Genomic DNA, 16079 nt, shown 5'->3' with positions numbered 1-16079 from the left:
TAATCCTATTTTTTTATGTATATGTGCTAACATTTGACTTATGCAAATGTTTTAACATTTTTGCATCAATTATTGTCAATCTGAGAACTGTATGTTACCATAGTATTGAGGCGGCGATAACTGGTTTCTATAGTGACAGAGAATCTGAAGCGTCGGTGAAGGTTAGACATCCAGGTAATACGATACGCCAAAAAGCAGTTACTCAAGCAACTGGATATGCTTTTGGAAACGGTTCACTAACTTTCGTCAGTGACTAAAGCTAGTGGATACTACATGTAGCTGAAACGTCTAACCGGCCAAAATCTGAAGCTTGACGTACTTAGCTTACCACTGCAGAACATATTATTCGATTTAAGCGATTGATGCCATAAATAAATCATGTAAAAGTCATGTATTTCCTCCTGGTAAAAAAATGCCCAAATCTGCCTGCTGGAAAGTGACTAAAAATTCCTTAACATGGATAATTTTGCGTCATATTTTCAGCATTTCCCCTTAACCAAGGAGAGCATTGTCTTAAACCAGTAAAAAAGCAATGCCTGTTCTCCCCTCTTAAAGTTCCCAAATGGTATAGTCCAAAAAAATTAGGCCCCTCTCGCCTTGAACCTTGGGTTACTGTCGGGCATAAAAACAGGTCAACGACCGAGCAGCAGTTTAAGAAGTGTACACAGATAGTGGGGGCGATAAAGGGCCGTTCTGGTTGTGCAAAAACTGCTATCTGAAAAGCATTTAGGGTGACACGTTTCTAAACGGTCTGAATAACGGTTGACAAAATAAAGGTCTAAATTTCATAATTTTCATGATTGAATGTAACGTTAGTTTCAAATGTGCGGACTCGAGCTCCTTCTTTTAAGTTGTTGCAAGGGTTGCCCTTTGTAAAAAAAAAGCTACCTAACGAATACAAAATTGAATAACCCTAAATCTATTATTCTTTTACTAACTTGTATCAAATCATATCATATCATCAGCATTAATTTCTAAATCATATCCCCCCCCCGCTCCCTTTATTGGAATGTTCCACAACAAAGCCCTACACTTAAACAGTAACGGGTTACCCGCGGGCACGGAACCAGCTCAATAACCTCACGGTTTCGGCCAATGTAAAGCAGTTTTCCGTTTCTTGAGAAGTGTAAACTGTTACTCCTAAACAATAACAGATTGTTTAAGGCACATGTGTATGAATACCACCTCGTGTTCTTGTACAACCATTGACAGTGCACTGACAGCAAATGAATGCAGTGACTAGGTTTTGTTCTCGTCGTTACCATATATATATATATCTTTTTATGCCACATTTATTTGAAATGTGGCATAAAATGAAATTTATTTGAAATTTATCGGAAATTTGCCAGCAAACATGTTGTATATAATATGAAGGACTACGGAGTTTTTCAGACCAACCTACATATGGCTATTCATGTTTAACATACGGTACGTACTTTATTCGGGAAATTACGGGTAATACCTGTTGGGGAGGCCCATGGAAAAATTTTTGAGATTTGGGGGAGGGCCATGGAAAAATTTTTGACCGGACTTCCAGCGCACCAGCCCTCCCCCCGGTAAATACCGTACAGTTCCTTATGGATATCATTGACCTATTTATGTCATAATATCGTTGTTGTCTACAAATAATTATTGCTGCTACTGTTTTATATTGTTTTTAAATGCTAGACCATGCATGATTTGACTGTGCCTTCCCTGATTGATTAACAAGTGCAATGTCAAGTTAAGTTCACGAGAAGAGAGTTATGGTTTAGAAAACGCCCGGAGTATCATATTTTCTTCCCCGTTTCTTCCCACGTGAGGCCGATACCATGTTTTGATTTTATGATTATGGCTATAGATTTATGATTATACATTTTATAATAATACACCATTAAATGATTATACCGAGTTAGATAAATTTTAGAGAAAAAGTCTACCTCAACTGAGAAGAGAGCTATAACTTTAAAACCGCCCACGGTATCATATTTTTCTCCCCGTTTCTTCCCACGTGAGGCCGATATGCCCTAGTTTCCCTGCGCATATTTAAACGCCGTGCCAGGGACGGGGGGGCCACACAATACCCTCGTCAAGCCATATACATGATCCTGCCAAATACATGACTGACACTACTTGGGGGTTTCCAATATACCTGAGACAAGGGGTGGGAGGGGTTTAGTCGTGATGTGGGGAAACTAAACCTAAACTAACCCCATCGTAAGTCTAACCCTAGCTCTAAACATTGATCTCAACTCGAACCCTAACTCTAGCCCTAACCCTAACCATCCCTATCCCTAACCCTAACACTAATACCATCCCTAACCCTAACATAAATACCAACCCCAACCCTAACCCTAGCCCTAAACACCTGACCTCTCACGTATGTGGCAGCTCAAGGATTTGGCTCACCGTCATGGCCTAGTTTCTCCGCGCATATTTAAACGCCGTGCCAGACACCCAGGGGCCACACAATACGGTAAGGGGATCAGGGAACACACACAGAAGCACACACACACACCAGATCGGTAGGACCATGTGGCAGGCAGCGGGCAAATTCTCCGGGAATATCGTCAGAAGAAGGCTCTCTCGAACCACAAGACGTGAGTGTTAATGTTTTTTTAAATAATTGTACTCCTGTAGTAGCCTCCATAGGATGCCAAAAACTGGGTTTTTTTGGGGGTCTTCATGGTCTTTGGGAGCTTTTATGAGCTATTTTCTGATTGCATATAGACAATATATCCGGCCTGGTTGAATTACCCCCTTTTTAGAACTGGGCTAAGCATCAGAACTTGAACAGCCAAGACCACCAAACCCCCAGTTCTATAAGCCTGCTACGGAGGCTAATCAGAAAACAGCCGAAGACCACCAAACCCCCAGTTCTATAAGCCTGCTACGGAGGCTAATCAGAAAACAGCCGAAGACCACCAAACCCCCAGTTCTATAAGCCTGCTACGGAGGCTAATCAGAAAACAGCCGAAGACCACCAAACCCCCAGTTCTATAAGCCTGCTACGGAGGCTACGTCTGTATCTGTTATGGTAATGTTGTTCGTTGTTGATACTGTGTAATTTCGAGTATTCAACACCTTACTTTGAAGTACCTATAAAATAGTGTATATAATAGATTCGTTTCTTGTTTTTTTTTATGATATTATATGAACAGATGGTGTAAACCACAAGTCAAGGTTATCGGTATTATATGTGGTTATATACGAGTGAAGTGGATAACCAAGAACTAAATTAATCAGAAAAAAACATTTATTATCTCCAATCTGATTTCATGAACAATATTTGAGATGAATTTGTTTATTTGATAAAATTTGCCACGTAATTGTTTACGAATGTTTGAAGAAAAAGTAGGTTGTTGACGCTGTCTGGTTTAAAAGTAGGCCAACCACAGTCGGGGGTCTGCTATTTTGGTCAAAAAGTCAAAGTGTATAAGGACAATATACCCTATGGCATAGCAATCTAGTCAGAGTCGATGCAATAATTTACACATGCTGGTGAGTGATTGTTCAAGTATAATTGTAGATTTAAAAGTAGCCTCCTGTGTAGGCTCTCAATCGGCTGGGCTTTTTGACCCAGCGTATCCGAGAGAATCGAGAGAAGGTTCCGTGGGCGGAATGGAACCTTCTCTTGGCGGCTGGTTGTAGGATAACGCGTTACAAACTCTTCAAAACGCTGTATCGAAATTTCCACCCGCCCCGGAGCCTGTAGCCTCGCTGGAAAAATACTAGAAATTGGCCGAAATAAAAATCGCGAATTGGATCTTCTCTGGCCGACTACCTCCCCTGGTATATTATTCCTTTATTGGTTACACAGCTGGGTAGGCGGTCTGGAGCAGTGGCCACCAGACATAAGTTGGGGTCATAAATTATCACCTCCTGTGCAGACGTCTATAAATAGCGGTACAGCGTTTGTTTTTCTAGCGGCAAGGGCAGAGGTTTCGTCTCGGGGGAAGGGTCTTTTTCGAAGAGAGACCAGGGGAGCCAGAGTATTTTACGGAATACAGTGCAATCGTATTTGTTTACAGTGCAATTTTACTAGTTTTAAAATTTCACTAGTAATTTTACTAGTAAAATTCACTAGTAAGTTTACTAGTAAAATTGCACTGGTAATTTTAGTAGTAAAATTGCACTAGTAATTTTACTAGTAAAATTGCACTAGTAATTTTACTAGTAAAATTGTACATGTAATTTTACTAGTAAAATTGCACTGTATACTTGTAAAATGAGTGAAAATGATTATTGTATTGTCCCCTGAGTTGGTGATGGCATTAATATAAGTTGAAAACAAAACTTGAGTGCGCCGTCACCACGTCTTGTGATTACATGTTGGAATATATATTTAAAAAAAATCATTATTTTGTTGAAAAAACTTGAGTGTGCCGTCACCACGTCTTGGGATTACATGTTGGAATATATTTTTAAAAAATCATTATCTTGCTAACACAGGCTTCGTATCTTGTTAGAACGGCTGATTTGTGTATTATTTGCCCAATTTAGACAATCTACCCTTGTGCAAACTGTGAACACAAACAGTCGACTAATCTGATGCATGCTGGAATAACTACGAAGTAATCGACAAATCGGTAAATAAGCAAATCTGTATCTTGCTAAAACAGGCTAGTGGACTAATCTCCAAGCAGATCTTTTGGTGGGGGGAAGACAGTATCAAATTGGCCAGCCTGTGTGCATATATTACGGTGAGGAAATGCATACAGACTGGCCAATTTGATACTGTCTTCCCCCCACCGAAAGATCTGCTTGGAGGTTATAGTGGACAGCTGATGTACGTAATATTTGCCCGATTTAGACAATCTACTGGTCAAACTGTGAACGCAAACAGGAGACTAGTCCGATGCAGGCCAGAATAACATACGAAGTAATAGGCAAATCAGCATAGAAGCAAGTCTGTATCTTGCTAAAACAGGCTAGTGGACAGCTGATTTACGTACTATTTGTCCGATTTAGACAATCTACCCTTGTTCAAACTGTGAACACAAACAGTCCGGTGTGTGCCGGACTAACATACGGAGTAAACAAAGCGCTATTGTCTACTGTTATGACGGGAGTGGGTCAATGTACGCAGGTAACACTCGGCTCAGGTGTCAGGTCTAGACACAACTCGACCTAATTTTCATTTTAGCAAGAACGCAAGGAGCTATATATTGTTCATAATCTGTATGAGGGCCTGCAAAGGGGGGGGGGGGGTAGTGATTACGATTTACGCAAAAATTTCGCCGCCTAGTACGAATTACGTTAAAGTCTCAGAGCTGATTACGACTTAACTTTTTGCGGCTAATGTCCAATTACGTATTACGTTGACTTTTTTTGCGGAGGCTGCCTACGAATTATGAAGTCTAAAACGGCCTGATTACGCCTTACGAAAAAGGGCTTGCAGGCCCTCCTGTATCTGTATAGCCGGTATGACCGCCCTTCGGCGTAACACACCAGCTTCGCAGGCGGCAGCTAGCTACATAACATTATAACCTTTTCCAAATAAAATTATAAAAATGCACGTGACAAATATTATAACATTTTCCAAGTTCAGAATAACGCACAAAACTACCCGTAGGTTTTTGTGATGCATAATAGTCAACAAAGGGTCTAAACATCCGTGTGTACTCAATATCTAGGCCAGCAGTGAACGCACGTGTGGGAACACCCGCGGTCTAGTCTTAACAAGTAGGGCGATTTTAAAAACATGCACATGTTGTGCACTACCATTCACCAAATATTGGAAAGCAAAATGTAGTTATATCTGTCGCTATACTGTCGGAACTGAAATCAGTATGCACGAGTATGCAGTCATGTGAAACATGTACAAGTAAATGCGACATCGTTAGAATTTAAGTTGAAGTTTTGACCTCCAATTTCTTGACCTTCTTGTCAGTCTGTGGTTACATCATTTCCCCCCTCACCTTCTGTGAGTCTAGCGTATTAATGTAACGGCGAACATACAGGCAAACAATCACGCACACACACACATGCACACACACACAAACACACAAACACACACAGAAAACACTTCGTGCACAAAGCAGTAACAATTTCAACCACTAATCGTACGTTTGCCCCGTCTTTCCCCGTGTCACCTTGAACTGACAGCTTTGATTAATGGTAATTCCTCAACTAAAACCAGACAGGGGAGCCACCTAACCCCTAAATAAACCCGAAAATAGGTCACCAGTCGTCCTCTTTTTGTCAAAAGCCAGACAGAGCTGGACTAATACATTTCTGAAGACATTAGAGGGAGGGGCAGGGTAGAGTTTTTAAAAATTTTAAACGGTTGTATTCAACAAGGACATAATATATAGTGTCAAACGCTATGTAATGCCCCTGTACCCATGCATTATATAATGTTCTTGTATTCACCACTCGTAAATTATAAAGCCTCTCTTTCTGCATAATTAAAAGGCATAATAGTAGCGTTAATGTCTAAAACTGCTTCCTTATATCAAACATAAAGGATATTTGTTTTGAAAAGCCCATTGTAATTTCGCAGTCCGTTTCCAATAGGCCTTTATTATCGAACAAACTAGGGCGAATAATCAAGGGCGACATACAATACACATAGCAATCAGCATGAGCAGGAAAGCAGGCGATTTTCTGTCCCAAATTGGATTTCATTAACCTTAATGACACTGAGTACCCGTCTGGCTACCACATTTTAATTGGTTTCGGGGTTGGACAGCAGGGAGAAGGTTACAGTAATTGGTACATATGATAGCCATGGGTCTCTGACGTCACAAGCTGCCAGGGTTAGTCCGTTGTTATAATCAGGGTTGGTCTATTGTTATAATACAGGGGTGCCCGTGACTCTAGCCTTGTCTTTAGTTTTGTAGCACTTGCTTTAGACGTCCCCTAGTAGTAAATGGACTATCTATTGAACGCTAGACGCCGGCGCGTGATGCAATGACGCATTACGTTATAGGGTTAATGGTTTGGGGTGAAGACAAATATAGCACAGGGCACTCCGAACATTTAGTGACGCAAGGTCGGTATTGCGTAACGTCTAGCTTTGTCTCAGTGTGTGCCCGATGTTCTGTTTTGTGAGGAGGTAGAATTGCGGACATAATGCTTCCCTACGATTTAGCAATACCATCACTAGTAAAAAAACTTCTTATGTTTGAATTATTTGGGGATTCTGTATGATGACGCATTTAACAGGTATGGCGTTAAAATCAAGTAGCTTTTTAATGCATTTTCAATTAAAAGTAGGGTAATCTCGAATACGTTTGGTGGGCAATTAAAATTTAAAATGTGCATTTAATATAAATTTTAGAAGGATTATTAATAGGCAAAAACGTGATTAATTTCTGTTTATAATAATTATTAGTTTTTTCTTTCTTGGGGATTTTTTGCAAATTGGATAGAAAATATAATGTGGGCAACAAATATGAAAATTTGACATACTAAATCTGAAATTTGTATTTAAAATATCTTGATTTTTCATTGTAAAAGTGGCCGCGATAATATAAGCTGTGCCTAACTTGAGTTCGCAGTCACTTTGTCCTTGCATTTGTATTTTTTACTGTTTTTTTTAAATAAAAAATTCCGAATTCAAATCGCCCTCCTTCACCCTCCTCCCCAGTCAGAATTCCCCACGTCATACTGTTGACTTGCCGAGCCATTTCCCCTTATAACGTTACACGGCGACCTTTGGAGCACAACCGGCGGCCAACTGTACAACCATTTCAAACATTCGGGAGGACCCACTATAAAATTCAGGGGTGTGTACATACAAAACCCCAAACAGTTCAAGACATAACTTACACACTTGTGCCAAATTGTACTAATCTGTAATAGTTTCTATGACTTCTTTAAATCCGTTGCTTAAAAAATACACTTATAGTGCGTAAAAGGCACATAAAGTTTACTAAAACATGAAGTCACCCCTCTTATAGAAGAGATTCTGAATAGTTTCTCCCAAAGGGTCATTCCGTTACCCGATAATGAAAGCAGTGGCGAAGGCGCAATAAGGAACAGAATATAGGTCAGTTTGTTAACATCGTATCTATTGCCTGACTACAACAGCGATTGTTTGCTTTAGCTAGACACGGGCAAATAGCAGGTCTGTTTGTGTTGGGATAAGGTTGTAATAGTGTTGTGCACCTATTGTCTGGCTCTAGTAGCGTTATGGTGTAATATAAAAGGGAAACGTATGTGAGAATGGTTTTCTACCATACTTATATACATTGTAGTGTGGTGACTCATTTTTATGTATCGGCTACGTTGCGTATGTCATATTACGTATACGCAGTTATGACGTTCGGTTGTGTCCTGATTTTATGTCATGATTTGCCCATATAGCAATATGTCTAGCCTGTACCAGGCTTCAAAGCGGCTGGAAAGAGTAGAAATTGACCAAATAGACAGATAACATGCCGGGGGAGTTAGTCCTCTAAATTAGTAGTGTATTAAAACGGAAAACGTACTCCTTTCGCAGACTAACTCCCATGGCATGTTATCTCTCTATTTGGTGAATTTCCTCTATTTTCAGCCGCCTCTGAAGCCTGGTAGAGGCTACAAGATATCAACTGTTGATGTTTACCCTAGTTTTTAGGACCAAGTTCTCATTATTACAGTCGATTCAGATTCCCTACATTTTTTCTCTATTCGGGACATAGCAAACACTATAGCGGTGATACTAATGGCAAGGTTGCCCCCCTCCCCTTCTTGCACTGAAAATCAACAAAATTCTATGTCAAGGTCAAAATGGGAACCTGTGCAGTGACCTACGTATTCAGCAATTAACATCGGTCTATTTGGATAGCTGCTGGCAAGTGTAAGGATTCATAGCGCCACCTGGCGATTTAGTGGCGAACTGTGTCAATTTCCTCACTCCGCCCCAAGCATTGTCAAGAGATATTCTTAGTAATTACTAGCTCTACCGATTACGGAAGTGTTGATCTACAAGCTGATCTCTGATCTGTTTGTTGTTTCTGTTTATTTTTTGTAACAGTGTTTTCTACCATCTACAAGCTCGCAACTCACCAGAAACCCAACACAAGATCAATACAAACATCGTAAGTACGGAAACAACTTTTTCCTTCCATCTTTGCTTTTGGAACTTTTGATTTACAGATCCTAATGTTTTGAATCGCAAACGGCATTAGATTCTTCACAAATATTCCCATGGTCATATAACATACATGTACTGCACCACATTTGTAACAGTACCATATTTTTCGCATTAAAACAGCAAAGAAACAAGCCCCAAGACGGTGGCACCCGAAAAATAAAATCAGACCCGGGTTCTAACAGTAGCCGTTTTCCTTTACAATTTTCAGAATTTTGGTCCATGAATGTGGATATACATTGAGGTAGTGTTGTTTCAACTTAGTATGTAGGTTGCTGACTAGAATATTGAATTTGTAAAATCTGTTTTTCAAACCCTAAAAAATGAATAGGGCACCTTTAAAAGCTTTAATGAATGAATGAATGAATGAATGAATGAATGAAAGACCTTTATATATTGTACATTTTTGCTCATTCGAACTAAGTACATGGTAAATAGCGATGGTAGACTAAAATATATCTATCATAAAACTACATATTATGTACAGGTTCTGTTTCTTCTCGCTTCTTAAAACAGTTGTAAATGTAAGAACAGATGGAGCGTGTAATACGAGGGTTATCTAGTTTCATGAGGTATGTGAATTTTTCTAAAATTCTAAAACTACTTTGTTGTCTATCCCGCCGCACAGACCAGCCAACTCGGCCCCGATCGGCAGGAGACCGGCTGCAGACATGGGAGCCAATCAGAGCAGAGCGATGTACGCCGCGTCGTTCGCAGTGGCGGGGGCGGGGCTTCTCTACGTAAGTCACTCATTCATAAAAATTCATTCATTCATAAAATTTTATTAAGTCATGGAATTTCATTCATTCATAAAATCTCATTACTTCATGGAATTCCATTCATTCATAAAATTCATTCATCAAATTTCATCCGTTCATCAAATTTCATTCATTCATCAAAATTCATTCATTTATGAAATGCTATTCAATCATAACATTTTTATTTAGTCTGGACGTTATATGTAACAGGTTTTTAAATTTCTTTCTATATTATATGGCACGAGGCATACTACTGCCTTTAGTGTATGTATCAAAATCATGCATGTGCAAAAAAATGCATTCACGTGATTCCAGCATTACGCAATGTATTGTCGGCCATATTGTTCGGTTAAACACACGAGTCAATTACGGATGAGCTGTCGCCATCTCGGATCTGTTTACTCCTTTTAACATGGCGGCTGTTGATAGACTTACATTGTTGCATGGCAACGGTAAAAATGTGGCATAATGTTAGGATAAGCCGCTAAAATGTTACAAAGCTTTCGCATGTATTATGCACAGCGCTCGAGTGGTAGAGCTGCAATTATGGCTACATCCACTAGAGGGCTCTTCAGCTGGAGTTGGATTAAGGTGAGCATTGGTTGGACATTTTCCGTGTTTCCATGGGTGTGGGTTTGCAAGACTTCAACTTTTACTTTATTTCTATAATAAAAAAAGTTCATCCAGACTCCATTCAATTTTCAACAACCTATCTCTTTGCCATACTACCATCTTGTATACCCTAATTTCAAGCACCACAACCATATTTGTGAATCATGTATCCCGTTTTTTCTTCTCTCAGCCCTCAAAGAGGCTAGTCTTGTTGGCAGTCTTGCAAACCACTCCCATTCTGTGAAACACGGTGCCTTTACCAATGCTCACTTGAATACTTCTCTTTGTATTTTACAATCATTATAGCGCACTACAAGTAATGTTTGGTCGATTTTACAAACATTTTATTTGGTTTAAACTGACGGTGATTTTTGTTTCTACTCCAGATTTTCAAAGATACACTGACAGGAGGACTCAACGCTTCCTCAAGAAAGAATGGAAAAGCTGGTACAGTTTTTAACGCTTGTTATAGTTACTACTTAAACTGTTGAATTTTCTAACATAAGCTGTGCCTGTCCTTGGTGCTGAACGTGTTATCTATCATTCGGGTAGGGTAGATGTCTTCTGCATAACATTCTTTTACATAGCGACATTTAAAAAAATGGATGTATCTGTTCTTGGCACTGAAAGTGTTATCTACCACTCAGTATTTTAAGTTAAGGATTTATTTCCGCGACGGGGGCCGACATCGTCTACCAGATACCTTTGACCCAGTGTTGACGTTACACTTCAAAGAAGCCACGTGACAAGCTTCACTGTGTCAGTCTACCGAGGAAGACCAGAGAGACTGGTCAAAAGCTCTAGGTGAATTTTTCGTGTTAGAACAAAAGTTTTAACTGTAAACATCTCCTCTATTTGTCTATTCAGAACCGGTGGCGCCACCAGTTGAGAAGGCAAAGGCGCCAAAACCAGTTGCCGAGGCAGTGGTGGAGAAACCGGCGGCACCGGAGGTTGTAGCGGAGGTTTTGGAGGTTGCGAAGCCAGCTGCAGAGGTTGTGCCAGTGGCAGAGGTAAGGGAACTATATAGCTTGATACATACTGCATTGAAAATGAAATCTTTAAACCTGTTATGACATGTTCCTCAAACCTATTAGTACATTGTCGACAACAACTTTACTGGACTGGTGCTAATTTAATACCGCACCTCATTTTAACGTCGAGACTACGTTTTGTAGGCCACTGTTGGAGAAAAAAGAATGAGATAGTACACAAACTCTTACTGTGGAACCCGAGTCATGGACATAGAAAAGACTACTTTTCTACTAAGATCACAAAGCCCACTAATTATACAGAATGTGAGACTATTCATTATCCACTGCCTTCAAAGAAGAAGTCGAGCCCCTTCATAGCTAGCGCAGTAGTAGAAGTAGAAGTTTTTCCAGACAGTTGTTACCTGTCTCCTGTTACTGTATTGTAATGAGTATTATACTTGATGGTACGAGCAATTAGCCTTCGGGCATGATTTTGCAAATAAAGTTTCATATATATATCAACTGCCTGCTGCGATGGAGGATAGAGAGAGATGGAAGCAGACAGTCATGAAGAGACTCCGAGTGAGCTCAACGCAGTGAGCTCGGGATACTTCGTCTTACTCTTAACCGCCGTGTTTCTTCTTTCAGGCCGTCGTTTTAGAGGAGGTTGCTGCAGTAGCCGCCGACGTTGCAGCCGCTGCCCCGGAAGCAGTTCCAGAGGTCGCCGCCGCCCCGGAAGCAGTTCCCGAGGTCATCGCCGAGACTGCAGTTCCGGTAAAGCAGGAGGTTGCAGCTGAGGTTGGTTGGTTGCTTCGCCCAGCCGAAGAATCGGTTGCACGGATGCTAAGGAAAGACGATAGGGTTAGTTATCGAAAAGACAACCCAGTACAGACGCTCCACTACCCTTGCATGTTAGTAAGCCACATGTTTTCCTTTTCATGCTTCCTTTTGCCAACATAAAAGTCATTAATTTGACTTTATAGATAGCTACGAATCCTCTTTTTAAAGGATGCTATAATAAAAGATGATAGTGATAGTTTTTGAAAAGACTGCCCAGTCCAAAACCCCCACTACCCGTGAATCAACAAATTTTCTCGGATCGCCCTTATTTCATGCCTCCTTCAATACTATGTACCTTAGTGTCTTAGTACTACATGGAAATCATGAATTAGACTTCCTAGTTAGCTGTAGCTAAGGAATGCCGCTGCTTAAAAATATATTACTAGTATATCTCCGCTAGTCAGGCCACTAAAAGTAGTATACCATGTCTACTGGTCACCTAGGCAGCCAGAGTTTGTGTCTAGTCTAGAGTTTTAATATCTGACCAGAAGCGCATTAAGGGTGGTCACTGCTGATGCATACTGGTCCATGCATTTCTGTAGGTAGCGGAAGTGGTGGAGGCAGCACCGGAAGTAGCAGTGGAAGCTCCCGCACCAGTTGTAGAGGTACGTACGGTGTCGGCAGCTTCTTTCTTTGCCTGCATGTTCTATTTAGTAAGGTGCAATCAGGCCTTCTTAGTCTTCGTAATCCGTAGGCAGCCGCTCAATGCAAAGTCACCGTAATTTCAAACTCCCATTCACACATTAGCAAAAAAAAACCATCGATGATTTATAAGAGGCAGCAAATTATCCAGGTATCATCTACTAAGTACATTTAGGCCGTAGGTCAAGTAATACATACTTGTTGTATCTGCATTCTTCCATAGGCCGCCGTGGAAGAGGTTGCAGTGGTTGTTGAGGAGGTAGCTGCTGCCCCGGAAGCAGTTCCAGAGGTCGTGGCAGAGGAAGTGGCTGCTGCCCCGGAAGCAGTTCAAGAGGTTACAGTGGAAGTGGCTGCTGCTCCGGAAGCAGTTCAAGAGGTTACAGTGGAAGTGGCTGCTGCCCTGGAAGCAGTTGAAGAGGTTGTAACAGAGGCTGCCCCGGAAGCAGTTCCAGAGATCAAGGAGGAAGTGGCTGCTGCCCCGGAAGCAGTTCAAGAGGTCGTTACAGAGGCTGCTCCGGAAGCAGTTACAGAGGTTACAGTGGAAGTTGCTGCTGCCCCGGAAGCAGTTACAGAGGTCGTGACAGAAGCTGCTCCGGAAGCAGTTACAGAGGTCACAGATGAAGTAGCTGCTGCTCCGGAAGTAGTTAAAGAGGTCGTTGCAGAAGTTGCAGAGGCCGTGGAGGTGAGTTTATATTTGTCTTTTTCAAGTGATGTTGTTTCATGTAAATTTTCCTGTTTATTGCATAACATTGTGTTACAAAGTAAACCTATTACTTTGTTGAATTTGTAGTCAACTCGACCATACGAATTAGTTGTATATGAAAAAATTAAGGTATGAAGATGTCTAAAAATACATTGGTATTTGTAAATGACTTTTGTGTATGTGTTGTTTATGAACAGATCGCTGTAGCTGAACCCGAACCTACAGCGGTGGTGGAAGAAACCCCTGCAGCAGCCGAAGACACGCCAGCTGCAGTGGCTGCAGAAGAACCAATCCCTGCAGAGGAACCAGTCGCTGCAGTCGAAGACACGCCAGTCGTCGCAGCAACAGGGCCATTTACTGTGACAACAGAATTCGCTGAGGTTCCTGAACCACCCCTAGACGCAACGCACTGCCTGGTTACAGCCGAAAGCAGCACACCAGTCGTCGCAGAAACAGAGGCAGTCGCTGCAGAAATTCCTGCAGCTGAAGAATCACCTGCAGAAGCAACGCAGCCTGCAGCAGCTGCAGTCGATGTTCCCGCCGAAAACGGCGTGCCCGAAGAAGCACCCCCTACCGACGAAATCCTCCCCGACAAAAAGGCAGCCCTAGCGGATGCAGTACCGTCGAAGGCCACAGAGGGCGCTGCCGCCTCATGAGAAGCTCTACCTACCACGTTTGATGTAGAAAAAAAGAACTCGTTGTAATTCATTCTTGTACAATTTGGTTAGAAATCACACATTTTATGTCTAGATACGCTATGCAATGAGCTGAAAAGATTTGGATATTTCAAGTCGTGATTTTTGAGCCACATACATGTATTTCTAGGTGCATTGATTCATATCAAAGGTACGTAACCAGAACATTTACTAGTAATTGACAAATGTAGACTTTTGCTATAAGATGTACACATATCAAAGTTACGTTTACACTATATACTATCAATAATTAGATTATATTCATGATTTGAAGGATTTTTTGGGATTTCTATGTGTCATACGAAATACAACACATTGGGCTATAGAATATTTTAATCATCACAAGTGTGCCAATAAAAAGGGAAGAATTAACGAAACTTGCAGCCGTGTATGTGTAGATATACTGTCAGGTGATTCTTTAAAAAATAACCAACAGTTTTTATCAGATTTTACAATTTCATCATTAGTTCTATTTTTAGCACCATGCCGCGCATGGGGGCTGTGAAAGGGGTTAGCGGTGATCACACATGGGACTCTGGAAGGGGGTATGGAAAGAGAAATTGGGAGGGGCAGTCCTATTGCATCTTCTGTTTTTTTTGTTTGTCTTTTTAATCAACAAATGGAGGGAATAAATTGAACACCACTACTGGGTAACACTTCACAATGAAAGACGTAGCATTGTATTCACAAGGTATATCTGGAGGTGACAGAATGACTGCTGATTCAGATGTCTTTTATGAAATAAAAAAAAGTTGTCAGTTTCTGCTGTATCACTAATTAAAGTATCAAAAGGTTATTATGTATATAAACAAAAGTCAAGGTCGTAAAATACAGTTGACGATGTTCTCATTTCCGCTGACACAAAAGATTTCTTTGAGCAGATTTCAGAAATGTGACCGCCAAAACCGCGACCTGTGCCGAATATAGATCTATTCTCCATCCAGCTTCACACAGCTTCCTCGACGCTGATTGGCTAAGAAGGACAAACACAGCGCCCTTAAGGTTACTCCGTGTAACTATTCACAATTTTTTTCCAAACGTTTTCATCATCTTTTATATTTCCTTTGCTTGGAGATTGGGCAAAACAAAATTTGCGAAACGAAAAAAGTGTCTGTGTGTGTGGGGGGGGGGTCAAAAAAGCGGACAGTCTTCAACATCTGTTTTCAGATTAGTTTATCACAATGGTGCGTTTAAAAAGCTACGTGACCCAATCCCCGACCACTAGTGCAGTACTTCATAATTCTAGCTACATGTACCTGTACTTAAACATTAACATATCTGGGAGCTGTTTTTGAAGCGCAAGTTGTACTTAGAAGTCATTTTTTTCTATTCCAACATTTGTAACAAAACATTACGACGGCACAATCAAGTTTTTCAACTTATTTCATGCCGCCACCAACGCAGACAAACGCAATTGGACACGAACAGACATACTCATTTTCACCCGAGCTAAGTGAGGAAATTCGTGTAAAGTGCCAACGGCACAAGACCGGTGGCAAGGCAGGATTCAAACTCGGGACCTCTTGGTTCCGAGCCGAACGTTCTGTTATTGCGCCACATGACCCCACGTAGCCATACTTGAATAGAGAACCTAGTTTTTTCAGGGACAACTAAATTTGGACGGTTTCTTTCCACAGCGCGTTGTTATTGCTACGTGTCCCAAACCACGAACACTTGTGCCGTGCTTAATTCTAGTTCACTGCATCCAAACATTAGGATTACCCACACGTGCTCCCGAATCAATATGTTCTGTATACGCAGATCCGATACCAAAGGATTTCCCTCAATGTTTCCGAG

At 41.1% G+C, this 16079-nt stretch overlaps 1 protein-coding gene across 1 annotated transcript; it reads left to right on the top strand.

The window, feature by feature from the left end:
* Positions 1-2352: 2352 nt before the first annotated feature.
* On the top strand, positions 2353-14995 carry LOC109473110 (calphotin-like). The gene is made up of 9 exons (XM_019773018.1): positions 2353-2579; positions 8945-9008; positions 9690-9801; positions 10818-10878; positions 11299-11441; positions 12051-12200; positions 12785-12847; positions 13108-13566; positions 13785-14995. The coding sequence occupies exons 1-9, from the start codon at positions 2513-2515 to the stop codon at positions 14241-14243; spliced, it is 1578 nt and encodes a 525-aa protein (XP_019628577.1). The 5' UTR covers positions 2353-2512; the 3' UTR covers positions 14244-14995.
* The last annotated feature ends 1084 nt before the right edge of the window (positions 14996-16079 follow it).

This window comes from Branchiostoma belcheri, unplaced genomic scaffold, assembly GCF_001625305.1.
Source record: "Branchiostoma belcheri isolate BF01 breed outbred unplaced genomic scaffold, Haploidv18h27 scaffold29, whole genome shotgun sequence".
Taxonomy (NCBI): Eukaryota; Metazoa; Chordata; class Leptocardii; order Amphioxiformes; family Branchiostomatidae; genus Branchiostoma; species Branchiostoma belcheri.
This window is presented reverse-complemented; position numbering and strand designations above follow the sequence as displayed.